General features: G+C 52.6%; 1 protein-coding gene across 2 annotated transcripts in view; it reads left to right on the top strand.

Moving 5' to 3' along the window:
• The first annotated feature begins 4,311 nt into the window (after positions 1 to 4,311).
• The window catches only part of Bcl7a (BAF chromatin remodeling complex subunit BCL7A), a 32,429-nt gene continuing 23,192 nt past the window's right edge, over positions 4,312 to 13,548 (top strand). Inside the window, exons 1-3 of one of the 2 annotated variants that reach the window (XM_060382388.1) lie at positions 4,312 to 4,977; positions 5,379 to 5,474; positions 11,691 to 11,772. In XM_060382388.1, coding sequence (XP_060238371.1) covers positions 5,383 to 5,474; positions 11,691 to 11,772 — 174 coding nt within the window. In that variant the 5' untranslated portion in view covers positions 4,312 to 4,977; positions 5,379 to 5,382. Of the gene's footprint in view, positions 4,978 to 5,216; positions 5,475 to 11,690; positions 11,773 to 13,548 lie in introns of those variants that run through there. The other variant, XM_021631372.2, reaches the window with a different exon arrangement.

Genomic DNA, 13,548 nt, shown 5'->3' with positions numbered 1-13,548 from the left:
CAGCTTCAGCAGCAGAATATCCTTTCTGTTCCCGTTCCAGAGGAAAGGACACTATTGCATTATGTGGATGGAACTTTCTTCTCAACTCCCCATACCCCCACCGCATGCACGCACGTGCGCGCGCACACACACACACACACACTTTGCTGGGCCTGGAGAATGCCCTGCTCCCCAAACCACAGAGCACCTCTGCCTCTGAAAGCCACACCGCTGTGGTGAGTTGCTAGGCTGCAGAGAGCACTGAATCTTGGCCTGCAGCTCTCTCCCAATTACACATCTCTGTTCCAGAGATGGAAACCTCCTCCATGCCTTTGAGGTGAACCAACCTCCACCCTGGAGGTATGCCTAACAGAAGGCATGGACTCAGGGTTGAATTTAGCAACCCAGGAAGGAGGAGAGTTTACCTTGGGTCTCCTGGGCAGGGAGATGATGCCAGCCGTCATGAGGGGCCTGTATTTAGCAAATGCTTTCTGATACACACAAGCACTGAAACAAAACAAAACTGCATTTCATCCTCATAAGAACCCTGTGAGGTGAGAAGCCGTAACTGTATCTTCATTTTAAAGATGAGGCTCAGAATTGTGAAGACGCTTGACAGTGGCTGCTCTTATCCTGACGTCATCTTGTATTCTTAACCTGTCTGGGAGGTTGATATTTGTGGAGATCTTGACTCGTAGTTTCCTATCCATAGTAAGGCTCACCCTAGCTGGGCTCAGTGGCACATGTCTGTAATCCAAGCACTCAGGGAGGCAGAGGCAGGCGGATAGTTCAAGGCCAGCCTGGTCTATAAAGAGAGTCCAGGACAGCCAAAGCTACACAGAGAAACCCTGTCTCAAAAAAACAAAAACAAAGACTAACCCTTAAACTGAAAGCTTCAAAAAAGCCAAGATGAAACGTAAGTGTTATCCCAGGACTCAAGAGACTAAGACAGGAGGACCACAGGTTTGAGGCCAGCCTGAGCTACATAGCGAGTCCTTGTTTCCAAAAAGAAAGAAGAAAGAGACAAACAAAAACAAGTGTTTTAGGGCCAGCAAGATGGCTCAGCAAGTAAAGGCACCTGCCACCAACCCTGACAACTTGAGAACCCAGATAAAGGCGGGATCTGTCTCTCCCTCTACATAAATAATTAAAAAGTTAAAGTGTTTGGAAACGTCTTAAAGACAAGACAAGACAGCAGTTCGTTCAGCGGTTCTTAACCCGTGGATCCTTTTGAGGGGTAGAATGAGCCTTTCACAGGGGTCACCTAAGACCATCAGAAAACAGATATTTACACTACAGTTCATAACAGTAGCAAAATTACAGTTACAAAGTAGAACAAAAATAATTTTATGGTTGGGGATCGCCACACATGACTGTATTAAAGGGCTGCAGCACTGGGGAGGTTCGGAACCTCTGAGTTAGGTAGACGGAAGCTGAGAAGATGGTGAACGGCACTCAGGCAGGGAAGTGGCCTTCCTACTCTGCGGGACCTGCCAGCTTTGGCACTTTTATTATTAGTATTATTTTTTATTTAGAAACTATTAGTTTCTATAATCAAGCCCACATGGATAAGACCTGACATATTTAATACAATGTTATGAATGGGAAAAAAATGTTTCTATACCAATATAGTCATGCATTTCTGTAATGGCAGCTCAATAGGTAAACGGGGATACTTTTTTCCAAGGTTAGCATCACAGCTACAATTATCCAAGAATTCAAATTAAAAATATATGAAATATATACATTGAAGACATAAACATATATATATACACATATATATGATAGCAGGATCTTTAGTCATTTGAGCAGAATTGTAGACTCATCCAGCACTTCATTAAAACAAACAAACAAACAAACAAACCAAAAAGCTGGGTGCAGTGGTATACGCCTGTGATCCCAGCACTCAAGGAGGCAGAGGCAGGCAGATCTCTGTGAGTTCCAGGCCAGCCTGGTCTACAAAGTGAGTCCAGGACAGCCAGGGCTACAAAGAGAAACCCTGTCTTTAAAAACAAAAACAAACACAAAAAGCACCCCCCCCCCCAGCTAGCTTTGGCATATTTGAACTTGACTGAATGATTTTGTGAGGTAAGAGAAGTGAAAGTTAAATCTAAGCCCTAGTGGATGTGGTGGCTCATGCTTGCAATTCCAGTGCATAGGAGAAGGTGCAAGGGTCAGGAGTTCAAGGCCAGCCTCAGCTACTTAGTGAGTTTTGGGCTAGCCTGGGCTATATGAGACTTTGTAGCGGGGAAGGGGACAGAAGAGGAGGGTTATAGGGGGAAAAAGAAGGGAGAAGAAGAAATGATACAGTGTCTGACCCAGTCAAGGAGAGCTCAGCTTGTAACAAGGAAATGTGACACCGTGGGCAAGGCCTAGCAGAAACATTAGAGTCGGTCAGACACAAACTATAAAACAACCGAGTTTTGCTGAAAGAAAGAAGCTTAAAAATTTCTGCAGGGACAGGAGACTATAAAAAATGACATACTAGATTCATAAAGAACATTTGTAGAAAGCTTTATGGTTTAATCAGGGATCAGAAACACAATACCTTCAGGGGCTAGACAGCAAACAGAAGTCAGGCAGCTGCGTGAGCTAACTGGTCACCTGAGCAGCTGAAGGGCAGGGGCTGCTCAGGTCTAGTGGCTGCTGTGTGGCCCGGGGGCCCGGTCGGCAGAACTTTGGCTGGTTCTAACGATTTGCGGTTTCTTTTTATGATAGTCAAATTCATGTAGCAACACACTGACCATTATAAGCACTTTTCTCCCTCTTCCATTTTCATGACTGTGTGTGTGTGGTTTGCATGTGTGTATGCATGTTTACATGGGTCGCTTGCACATGGATGTGCATGCATGTGGAGGCCAGAAGTTGATACTGGGTATCATCCTCTATCTACCTTGTTTACTGAGGCAGGCTCACTAAATCAAACCCAGAGCTTGCCGGCATGGGGAGTCTCACTAGCCAGCTCGTTCTAAGGGTCTCCTGTCTCTGCCTTTCAAGACTGGAATTACAGGCCAGTTGCTGTGTCCACCAGCACTTCTGTGAGTCCTGGGGAGCTGAACTCTAGTCTCTGTGCTTTTGTGGCAAGTGCTTAGCCACCCATCCATCTGCCCGGCTCATTGTAATCATCTCAAAGCACAATTCACGGACACAGGGCATTCACCTCTGTGTAGTACCAGAAAGCTTTATTACAGAGAAAAACCCATGCCCGTTAGCCATCATTCACTCCTCCTCTTAGCTCCTGCCTAGTGTAGACAGCTCAAGTAAGGGGGAGATACGCTCTTTGTCCTTGCCTGCCTGTGTCTTTCCGCTTAGCACGCTTTCAAGCATGTTCGGCCGTGTTGGTATTCCTTTTGTTATTCGTGGGTGAATAATCCCACTGTTTGAAAAGACAGCTGTCAATCAATTAGGATTTGGGTTTTTAACATTTTTACATTTTATTTAGTGTGTGTGTAGGCGTGTATGTAAATGTGGCGATCAGAGGGCAGCTTTCGGGGGTCAGTTCGCTCTTCCCCACAGTATGGGCTCTGGGACTCAAACTCTGGTCTCCAGGCTTGGCAGCAAATGCCTTTACTAAGTCATCTTGCTGACCAGATATGTGGATTTTTGATATGTTTTATTTTTAAATTATATACATATATACATACATGTAAGTACCCATACATATTTCAAGGGGGAACTTCGGTACAGCACTTGCCTAGCATGCACAATGCCTGCACTAAACAAAAATTAACTCCCTGGGCCCAAGCACATATCTGATGGTCAAATACAGAGAGGCAAAAATATCAGACTTCTGATTTATGGCACATTTTCCAATCCATTGCTCAGAATGGTTTTCTGACATAATTGATTTTTGCTTGTTTGTTTTTGTTTTTCAATACAGGGTTTCTCTGTGTAGCCCCAGCTGTCCTGAAACTTGCTCTGTAGACCAGGCTGGCCTTGAACTCATAGAGATCGGCTTGCATCTGCCTCCCAAGTGCTGGGATTAAAGGCGTGCGCCACTGCCACCTAGCTTGATGGCTCTTATTTTTTGTTTGGGGATGGTCTTTCTATGTAGTCCTGGCTAGTCTACAACTATCTACATAAACCAAGCTGGCCTTGAACTCAGAGTTCTTCCTGCCTCTGCCTCCCGAGTGCTGGAATGAAAAGATTGGGCCACCGTGCCAGACTATTAGCCGTATTTTTATTTTTCACATTAGGACCGTGTGTTTAAAATGGTAGTAAGATATATGTCTGGGGAAAATCCCAGAGTCTCACTCTCATTTCCTCCTGGCTCCCTCTACCAACCCCCACAGCACTTCCAAACTTCGGGGGAGATGCTTTGTACTAGCATCAATGGGGGTCACAGATGAAGTTCAGGGCTGCAACCTTGACTCAGTTTCCCCATCTGTGAAATGACCGGTGTTGGGCTAGTTCCTCGCTAGTCACGGTGCTTGCTCACATTAGGTCATCTCTTTTCCCAGCATCCACCTGGGCAGGCATCCGCTCTGGTCCAGTCTGCTTAGCCGCAGCTGCACACCCATCTGTCCCTATTCTGGTCGACTGCGGTAGATTCTGTCACCCAGCTGTCCCAAAAGTCCTTCTGGGTTGGGTCGATCCAGTTTACCGGCTGCTCCCGGGTCAGTGCATGGCACTCCCAATAGGAGCCGGTTAAAATTTCATTGCGGTCTTCGAATAAGCCCCAGGAAGGTTTATCCGTGACTGGGGCAACTTATCTCCAGGGGGCAAGGAAGCCCTGCGACGGTGCCAATTGCCCCCAGGCTCTGGCACCTTTCCTGTGACCCTCCTTGAAGCATGGGGAGGCGACGTCCTATCTCGCACATTTCACCAGGGCAGCTGGCCAGAGACCGGCGCCTCAACTCTTTCCAAGATCACCTCGCGTCCCGAACCGCCGCCTCCAACTCCGAGAACTCAAGCGCCCGACAGGAAACTTGCGCGATCGCGCCCGCGGCCACCAACCAGAGCCAGGGCACCCACGGCCTGCAGCCTGCCATCCCCAGAGTGTGTGTCTTTGGGGGGGAGGAGGAGGCCCTCCACCGCACCTGCGGCCTCCGGGGAGGGGTCCGCACGCGAGCCCGCCCCGCGTGTCCGGAGGCCGGGGTCACCCCCGCTGGCTCCCCCGGGCGAGGTCCCCCGAAGCTCCCCGGGGAGGGCGGCGGCGCCCGGAGGCCGCACTGCCGGCGGCCGCGCCGCTCCCCCTCGCTCTGTGCAGCTGCCGCCCGGCGCTTGCGCACTGGGCCCCGGGCGCGCGGCGGCACCAGGCTTTGTGTGTGCGCGTATGTGTGTGAGTGTGTGTCTGTGCGCGAGTGAGAGAGCGGGCGAGCGTGGCGAGCAGGACCCGGCGGGCGCGCTCCCCCAGCCTCTCTCTCTCTCTCTCCCCTCTCTCTCTCCCTCCCCGCCAGAACCATGTCGGGCAGGTCGGTTCGAGCCGAGACCAGGAGCCGGGCCAAAGATGATATCAAGAGGGTCATGGCGGCTATCGAGAAAGTGCGCAAATGGTAAGCCGAGGCGCCTGCTCGCTCGCTCGCCCGGCTCGCTGCACCGCGCCGCGGCCGCCAGCAAGCCCGGACCCAGCGCGCGGAGCGGCGGGGCGCAGCGGCCCCGGGCCCGGAGTTGGCGAGGGCGCGCGGCCCGGGTCACCTGCGCCCTGCGGGGGCTGCGTCCGTGCCCAGGTGTGCTCGGCGCCGGTCGCCCACCTGGCGCGGCGGCGGCGGCGGCGGCGGCTCGGAGCTCGGCTTTCGGGAGAGGGGGGTTCGCAGCCGGCCCCAGAAGCCATTTCGTGTGTGTGTGTGTATTTTTTTTTTTTTTTTTTTTTTTTTTTTTTTTGTGCAAGTCACATGAAAGCGGCTTCCCGCGCGCCGGGGCCGCGATGCCGCCGGCGGCGGCGGCGGGCAGAGCGCGAGCTCCATTGTGCAGCGCGGAGCGGGCCGCCGTCTCCTCCCGGGGCGGCGCGGCGCCCGGGTCCCCCCCCCCCCCCGGCACACACACCCCACGCCCCGACCCGCCCGCAGCTCCCCGCCTCCCAGGCCTCGGCGCCCTCGAGTCTGCGGAGTTTGCAGAGCGCGAGCCGTTTAAATTTAGCGCTTTGGGCAGCCTGGAGCGAGGGCTCCGGGCGAGGAAGGAAGATGGGGGCGAGCGCTGTGAAGGCGGTGGCGCGGCCCGGGCGCGGGGCACCCACGGCTCCCACCCGCCCCGCGCGACGCCCGGAGGTCGAGGGGCGCGATGTTTGCAGCCAGAAGCCAAGTCCTGGGCCGCGTCTGCCTTCTCCTAGCTGGAGCTGGTGTTTGTTTTGCGGAGAGAGCGAGCGACCGTTGTTTTTGTTCTCTGCGCTAGGGGAGGAGGAGGGGACCGCGAGATTCGGTGTGGGCCGTGCGTGTTTTTCAAGCTCAAATTAGATTGTGCCCGGCGTGGCCTCGTTATAATTAGGAGGATGGAACATTTTCACGGCCCTCGTCGGGATCTGACTCCCGAGGCGGCCCCAGAGGCCAGGCCCGAGGCGTCGGTAGTCCATCACCAGGTTGGGTCAGACTTGTTGAAAACTCCCTGCTCTCTGATTTCAACTTTATTACGGTTTTTTTTTTTTTTTTCTTTTTTCCCACGGCTTCATCAGGGTCCGAAAAGGAGAGGAACAGCTACGAGGGTGTCCCCAAGTGTCAGCGGCCACGGGCTGGTCCTGTCCCTTTATAGGAACTGGCCAGGCCCCATTGCAGACTGTTTCTTTTGGGGGTGTCATTTCTTGAGTAACGCCTCTGTTGTTGTTGTTTTTTTTTTTTTTTTTTCTTTTCTTATTACTATTGGGGGTGGCCTGTTTCTGGTCCGGTGGTGTCACAAGTTAGCTGTCCTTTCAGAGTGAAACCCAACAAAAAAGGCAAGGAGGAAAATCAATAAAGTCCACGTGCTCCCGGGCCTCCTATGGAAAGGGCTTTCTGCGGATGGCCGGATGCCCGCCGTGGGCTGGGTTTGGCTCCAATGGGACAAAGAATTTTCACAACCGTGAGAAGGGGAGGCTTTCCAAAGTTGAGATCCAAGTCCTGGGTGCCGGGAGCTCCCCTGCTGAGCAGGGCGCCCAGTGCCCAACTGGAGCCATTTAAAAATGGCAGAAACAGCTGCAGGCCAAAACACAGAGGAAAACAACACAGTGCCCCCTCTCCTGCGGGACTCTCAAGGGAAGGCTGGGGTGGCCCCCCCTCCTCTGCCTCAGTCCCCGTGTGAAGAAAGAACTGATATCAGGGCAAGAGTACCTTCTGTCTGCCACCCGCCTGGAGGGTGGAAAGAGGCCGTGTAAGCTGCCTTTCTGGTCCTGGAGCTGTGACAGCTGCGGCTGGGGTCTGCCAGCTGCTCTGCAGGGCGGGCAGATGGAGGGATGGGGCTTTCCACCCCGAGGGCCCCAGAGCATGAGGCCTGGAGGCTTCTGCTTCCATCCTGGTGGGTTCACAGCCTGCCCAGCCTGGGACGGCAGCAGGAGATGTAGCTAGGTTCTTTCCTGTGTCTGGGGGTGAACAAGTACATCACGACCTCTAAGTACCTCAGGCTTCGGGATCTCCTGCCTGAGTCTGTGCTTCACTTCCTTGCCGTGACCTTGGGCAGAATAGGAAACTCAGTTCTCTAACCCTGGCCACCAGGGCTTTGATGCTCCCTCCCTCCTGGAACTGCTGAGGACTGAGTCAGGTGGAGGCACCAGGGTACACAGGGCCCCTATGGAGGGTGAACTTTGTGGAAATTTTGATTCACTTGCCTCCCCATCTTAAACAGAAATGGAGGGGTCTTCCCTTGAGTCGCTGAAGCTGGTTTTGCCCTGTCTGTAGAGCAGTCTTGCAATCAACCCTGAAGGCTTTGGGGGTTGTTTATTAACTGTGGCCACCAACCATGCATTTCACCACTGCCTGAGACTTGGGGTTGCCAGAATTAGCAAATGAAAATACAGAACACCTAGCTAAATTTGAGTTTCAGATAAATAGCAAAGTGATTTAAAAAAAAAAAACAAAAAACAAAAAACCCCTGTTCTCCTTGGGTATGGTGGTACATGTCAGCACTTGTGAAGTGCAGAGGAATCAGGAGTTCAAGGCTAGCCAGGCTAGATTTGAGCTTGTCACAAAGAGAAGCAAAAAAGAAGTGACATTTTCTTCTGAGAGTATTACTTTGGTGGTAGAATTTGAGGTTAATGTGCACAGGGCTCTGGGTTTTGTCCTCAGCCTGTGTGCGTGCACGCGCACACGCATGACCAGATCCTCGCTCTGAAAGCCTAGGGTGGTATCTCTTATGCCTGCTTGGCCAGCCCTACCCTTCCTCTGCCCTGCAGAAGAAGCCTGTGCCAGCTGCAGCCCCCTACCCACAGCTTGCAGCTACTTCTCTTCTCCTTTCTGTCTGGTGTCCCAGCCAAGATGTTGGTGGGGTGTGAGGTGGCCAGAAGATGGCCAAAGGAGATCAAAATGGTGGGTCCCTTTTTGGGAAACTGGGTCAGGCTCAGGAGGTCCAGAATGGGAAAGACAGAGACATCAGCACTGTGTGGTAGACACTGGTCCAGGACCTTTCAGCTCTTGGTCCTAGGGGTCCTTCAGCAACTTGCCATGAAGGCGGAGTGGCTAGTTTATGGGGGCTTTCCATCCAGACCTTATTAGGATTAGGACAGGTCTTCCAAGGTGACAAACACTAGTTGGGTAATGAATATACAAAAAAGGCATTTAGAGCTCTTTGGAGTCAGCAGAGCACCCTGGGAAACATTGGACTTTAGACCCAGTAGAGCAATGAAAATTTACCTTGGCCTTGAGAATCTGAGACAGACCCTTGTAGTTCACATAAGACCCTGAGCCAGGCAGTGAAGGTGCAGGGCTCTAATCCCAGCACTTGGGAGGGAAGAGGCAGGCGGATCTCTGTAAGTTCGAGGCCAGCCTGGTCTACAGAGTGAGTTCCAGGACAGCCAAGGCTACGTAGAAAAACCCTATCTCTTTTCTACGCCTGGGACTTCATTTCATCCTTTTGTCTCGGGAACACAATTCTGATAGGCAGAGGAGGTATGGAAGCCAAGCTGGTTGCCATGGAGGCAAGAGGACGCCAGCTCTGTAGAGAGTAGTTTGTGGCTAGGTTGAGGTGCAACTTGGTGGTCAAAGTGAATGCCTCCGGGTGATAAGATGTGGGTGCTGGGAGCCAGCCAGTGTGTGTCATCTGGAGCAAGCTGTGGCTCCCAGGGGCATGTGGGCCATAAGGACTATGAAGGTAAACAAGATATGCCTCCTTGGCCACCCGATGACCCCCTTGCTGTAAGATAATGGGAACTGTCTAGTTCCCTCATGGGAGGGAAGCCAGCTGTGTAAGTTCCCCCATGATGGGCTGGGCACTTGTTGCAGGGGATCTTTCAACTGCTCCCCCTGAGCCAGAGCCTCTCTGAGAGCTCTGCCTCGCTTCCTGGGAGGCCAAGAGCCAAGTCCCAGGTCAGGGGTCAATCCCAAGGTCAGGTTCCACTTCAGTTTTCAAAAATGTTTTTTACTTTTTTTGTTGTTGTTGTTTATTTTGTGTGTGCCCACACGGGAGAGGGAGGGAAGGAGAGAGAGAGAGAGCATTCACACGAGTGCTGGTCACACTTGCAGTGGTCAGAAGACAACTTGTGGGAGTGGGTCATCTCTTTCTACCATGTTATTTCTGAGGCTCTACCTCAGGTCATCATCATCATCATCACTGTGTCGCTTAGAGCCACCTGGGACCTAGAACTAGCAATCTTGCCTCGGCCTCTGCGGGTGCAGGGATCTCAGGTTATTAAAATTACATACCAACCTGCCCAGCTGCCCACGGTCAAGTTCATAACTCCTGCCTCTGTCCCAAAGCCCCCTCAGTGTCCACACCTAGTAATAGTGCTACAGAACGTTTTCTCTACCCAGGGGTGACCCGGGTACTCAGTGAAGCGGTCATCAGTGGGGAAGAAGGAACCAAGGTGCAGCGGGTGGCCCGTAACACCTGATCACTTCAGACAGATGGATAAACACATTCCAGCTTTGAACTGGTTGATTTACTTGCACTCAGACCAAGGAAGCTAGTCAAGAGCTTGTGAGTATCGACTGAGCGACTTTTAGGTTCTAGAAGTTTCTGTCGCCCTGGTTCTACAGAAAGGACTGTCCCTTACCATGGACAGCAGAATAGTAGATCTGTGTTACCACGGATCATCTGTGTTGCCATGACCAGGATGGCAACAGTTTCTGGATCGCTTGTTCTCTCATCTATAAGATGTGCTCCTCTCCTGGCCTTTCACCATTCTCAGAGAAAGAGAGAGGAGGGATGGCATGTAGCTTGGTCCGTTGTACACAATGTCCATCAGGATGTGTCTCGGCTTGTCACTGAGGTTGTTCCCTCCAGGCACCGTCTGAGTATTTCAGGTGGGCCTGTGGCTTGTGCATCCTGCCTCTGACGGCAGACAGACCTCTGCCTCCACTTCATGTTTTCCTATGCTAAAAGGAGTGTGGGCGGGGCCTGGCAGGTGCTCTGGGAAGCAGTTGGAGCCAAGGGTTTGCATTCTCACTACGAGGTCATGAGTTCACCTCCTCAGGTCTCACTTCCGTGACCTGTCAGGTGGGGATGATGGCACTTGCTGTCACACACGGTCATGTAAACATCAGAGTATGTGGGCGGTAGTGCTCAGCGTGGAAGCAGCTAGACAAGGTCTCCTTTAATGATGTGAGCCAGGCCGTCACTGATGGGAACACGGAGCCCTGAAGGGGCCGAGTTTGTGAATGGAGGTGTATGATTTGGTTAGCTGTTTTTGAGTGTACACACCCCAAAAAAAAACAGCCTCAATAATGACATGGCAATAACTGTAATGTGTCACACCATAATATGAGGGGTAAAAAAGCCAAGGTCCTCACAACTGTAGTTCTAGGTAGCAGTGGGTCTATTGTCATTGAAATTGCAGCCTTGCCACCTCCTCTGGCCCCAACATCTCACCTCCTTGGTTACTTGCTGAACTCAGTGGGAAGTCAGACTGCTCCCTAAGATAGCCAAATTAGAGCCTAGACTGCTGGTGTTCAAACCCCAGCCCTGCCTCGAGTGCGTCTTCCCAAGTTGTGCCTACCCTTACCCACGTACATGGCCTCTAAATATTTAGAGCAAGAAATGACGCCCTCTAACAGAAGTTAGTGGCCATAATAATAGTCTGGAAAACGTCGGTGGCTTGGAGAGGGCATAATTATTATTCTTGATGAAGCCAGTCTCCTCTTTTCCTTCTCACGGCTCGTGATTTTTCTCCTCCTCATCTGCAAACCTGTCTCTTTCAGCTGGGGACTTGGACTCTCCTGTGGGAGATTTAAACCCAGGTGATCGGGGATCCAGGTGGAGCCTCAGCTGAAGGATAGGTACAAGGACCCGTCCCCACAAGGCCAGGCTCGGCCTGCCCCTCAGTGCCCACCACAGCCCATATGCCCCTGCAGTGCTCTGAAGGGAATCTGCCAGGAGGGTAGGGTGCTTTCTTGCATTCTTGATTCCGAAAGGGTAGACTTCGTGAAGCTTGCCTTGGTCAGGTGACTTTCCCAGGGGCCACAGCCATCAAGGACAGATCTGGGATTCCAGCCGTATCTGCACGATCAAAGCTTGTGGCCCCAGGGCTACAACCAGTCGTCCCTTTGTAGCTGTGACCTCTGCTGCTGCCACCACCCATTCCCCCCACCCCCACCCCTGTAAGCAGAGTCCTGTACAAAGCCCCCTGGTTATGGGCTCTTCCTCATTCCCTGCAGGGAGAAGAAATGGGTGACCGTTGGTGACACATCTCTACGAATCTACAAGTGGGTCCCTGTGACGGAGCCAAAAGTTGATGACGTGAGTATGTAGGGCTGATGTGTCATCCTTCCCTCCTGCCCTGGGTAGCCTCCCCGCTTCCGGCAGAAGAGGTCTGTTGCCAACCATTGGCCTGGGGATGTAAGGCCAAACTGCTTGGAAGGCACAGAGCCCAGCTAAGGCCCAGAAAGGCTGCTGGACCGTTTCCTTGGCGCCCTGTGGTCCTGCCCCAGAACCTGAGCTGATAGGAGGAATGCCCCTTGAAAGCTGTCCACTGTTTTAGGAGCCCCATAGCTGGCCAGCAGAGACACACTCTTTGTATGGGGCTTGCTTTCCCTAGAGCCCTGCACACTATGGTGTGGGAACGGGCAGTGCGGTGCCCAGTTATACCAAGCCTCCGCCTTCACTGTGGCTCCGTTCCTGGGCCGCTGTCCATCTGCCAGGCCCCATGCTCATGCTCCACACAAACATCTACCTGCTCCCTATCTTTTTAAATCTCTTTACAAGGGGAAGACATGATCTCTGAGAGGTACAGGGCCACTTCTCCAAGTCATGCAGCTGTCAGAGTTGAGACTGGGACCACCCAAGGCTTTCTAATTTTGAGATACATATGTTCTCTGCTCCTGGAGAGCTGTTTAGTGGACAAGGTAGAGCAGGAGGGAGAGAGCCTGGTATGAGGATGCCTGTGCCACTCGAGAGAGGGGCTGTATGAAGGTTAAGGGAGACAGGTGGGGCCATGCTCACTGCAATGGCCAGAGAGGGCTGTGGTGACCAGGGCTGCGCTGGAGAAGGGTGATATAGAAGCATCCAACCCACTTCCCACCTAAAGGCCTTGGCACTGCTGGTCCTCTACCTGCTGGCTCTGCCCAGGTTACCCACAGTTGGCCTGAGGAGATGAGCTTGGCCCCAGCTGCTTCTGGGAGCAACATGGCCATGGTCAGTAAGTTTTGTTGTGGGGCAGCAGCTTTCTCGGGGAAGACAGTCTTAGTGTCCCTTTCAAGGGACCAGCCTCTCTTTCTGCCCCATCTTCAGTAACGTGCCCCCGAGCATCTAGGGACTCTACGCAGGGCTGAGATCACATGCTCACCCTGAACAGGCTGAGAACTTAAGTGACTGGCCTCCTGCCTTGTTTTGACCTGGGTTTCTGAAGCCACCAAGTCCCCTCTTACCATAAAGGGACCAAGGCTCGGCCCATCCGTATGTAACCGGACAAAGAGCAGAGCGGCTCAAGTCCTCCAAGGCAGCTCCTGGCTCCGGCCCACGCCTTGGCCTTAACACGTCATTAGGTGGTGTAGAAATGCTGGCTGCATCTGAGGAGACTTGGTCCCCTGCTCTCAAGGAATTTCTAATCTCGTTGGGGGAAGATAATTATAGAATAGCATGAAACAGACATCAGGGAAGTGCCAAATGGAATATGATCAAGGGGATCATATGGGCTGCGGGAAGGATGGGGCGGCTCCTGGCTGGGCAACGAGCACTGGGTATAGGTAGAGTCAGACAGACGAGCCTCGGCTAGCCCACAAGGCTGGGGGCTTCCCCTTGCTATGGGGCTTCTTGCTCCCTCCCTGCGTAGAGGAGCCATCTAGCTCGTGTGGCTTTTGTACCCAGAATGCGCACTCTGTCGCCTGGAGAATAGCACAGTGTTCCGGGGATGCTGAGTTCCTTCCACCTCGGGGCACCGCCCCAGACAGCCTCCTTAGACTGTCGGGAGGTCAGACTAAGACTTCGTGGAGGTGGGAGAGGGGGGGGTCAGCTTTTTATGGTTTTAGAACATATTTAATTAGGATACAACTATACCATTTAAAAAAAAAATGAACA

The sequence above is a fragment of the Meriones unguiculatus genome, chromosome 4 (genome assembly GCF_030254825.1).
Source record: "Meriones unguiculatus strain TT.TT164.6M chromosome 4, Bangor_MerUng_6.1, whole genome shotgun sequence".
In the NCBI taxonomy this organism is placed as follows: Eukaryota; Metazoa; Chordata; class Mammalia; order Rodentia; family Muridae; genus Meriones; species Meriones unguiculatus.
The sequence above is the reverse complement of the archived record's forward strand: the minus strand, read 5'-3'. Positions and strand labels throughout refer to the sequence as shown.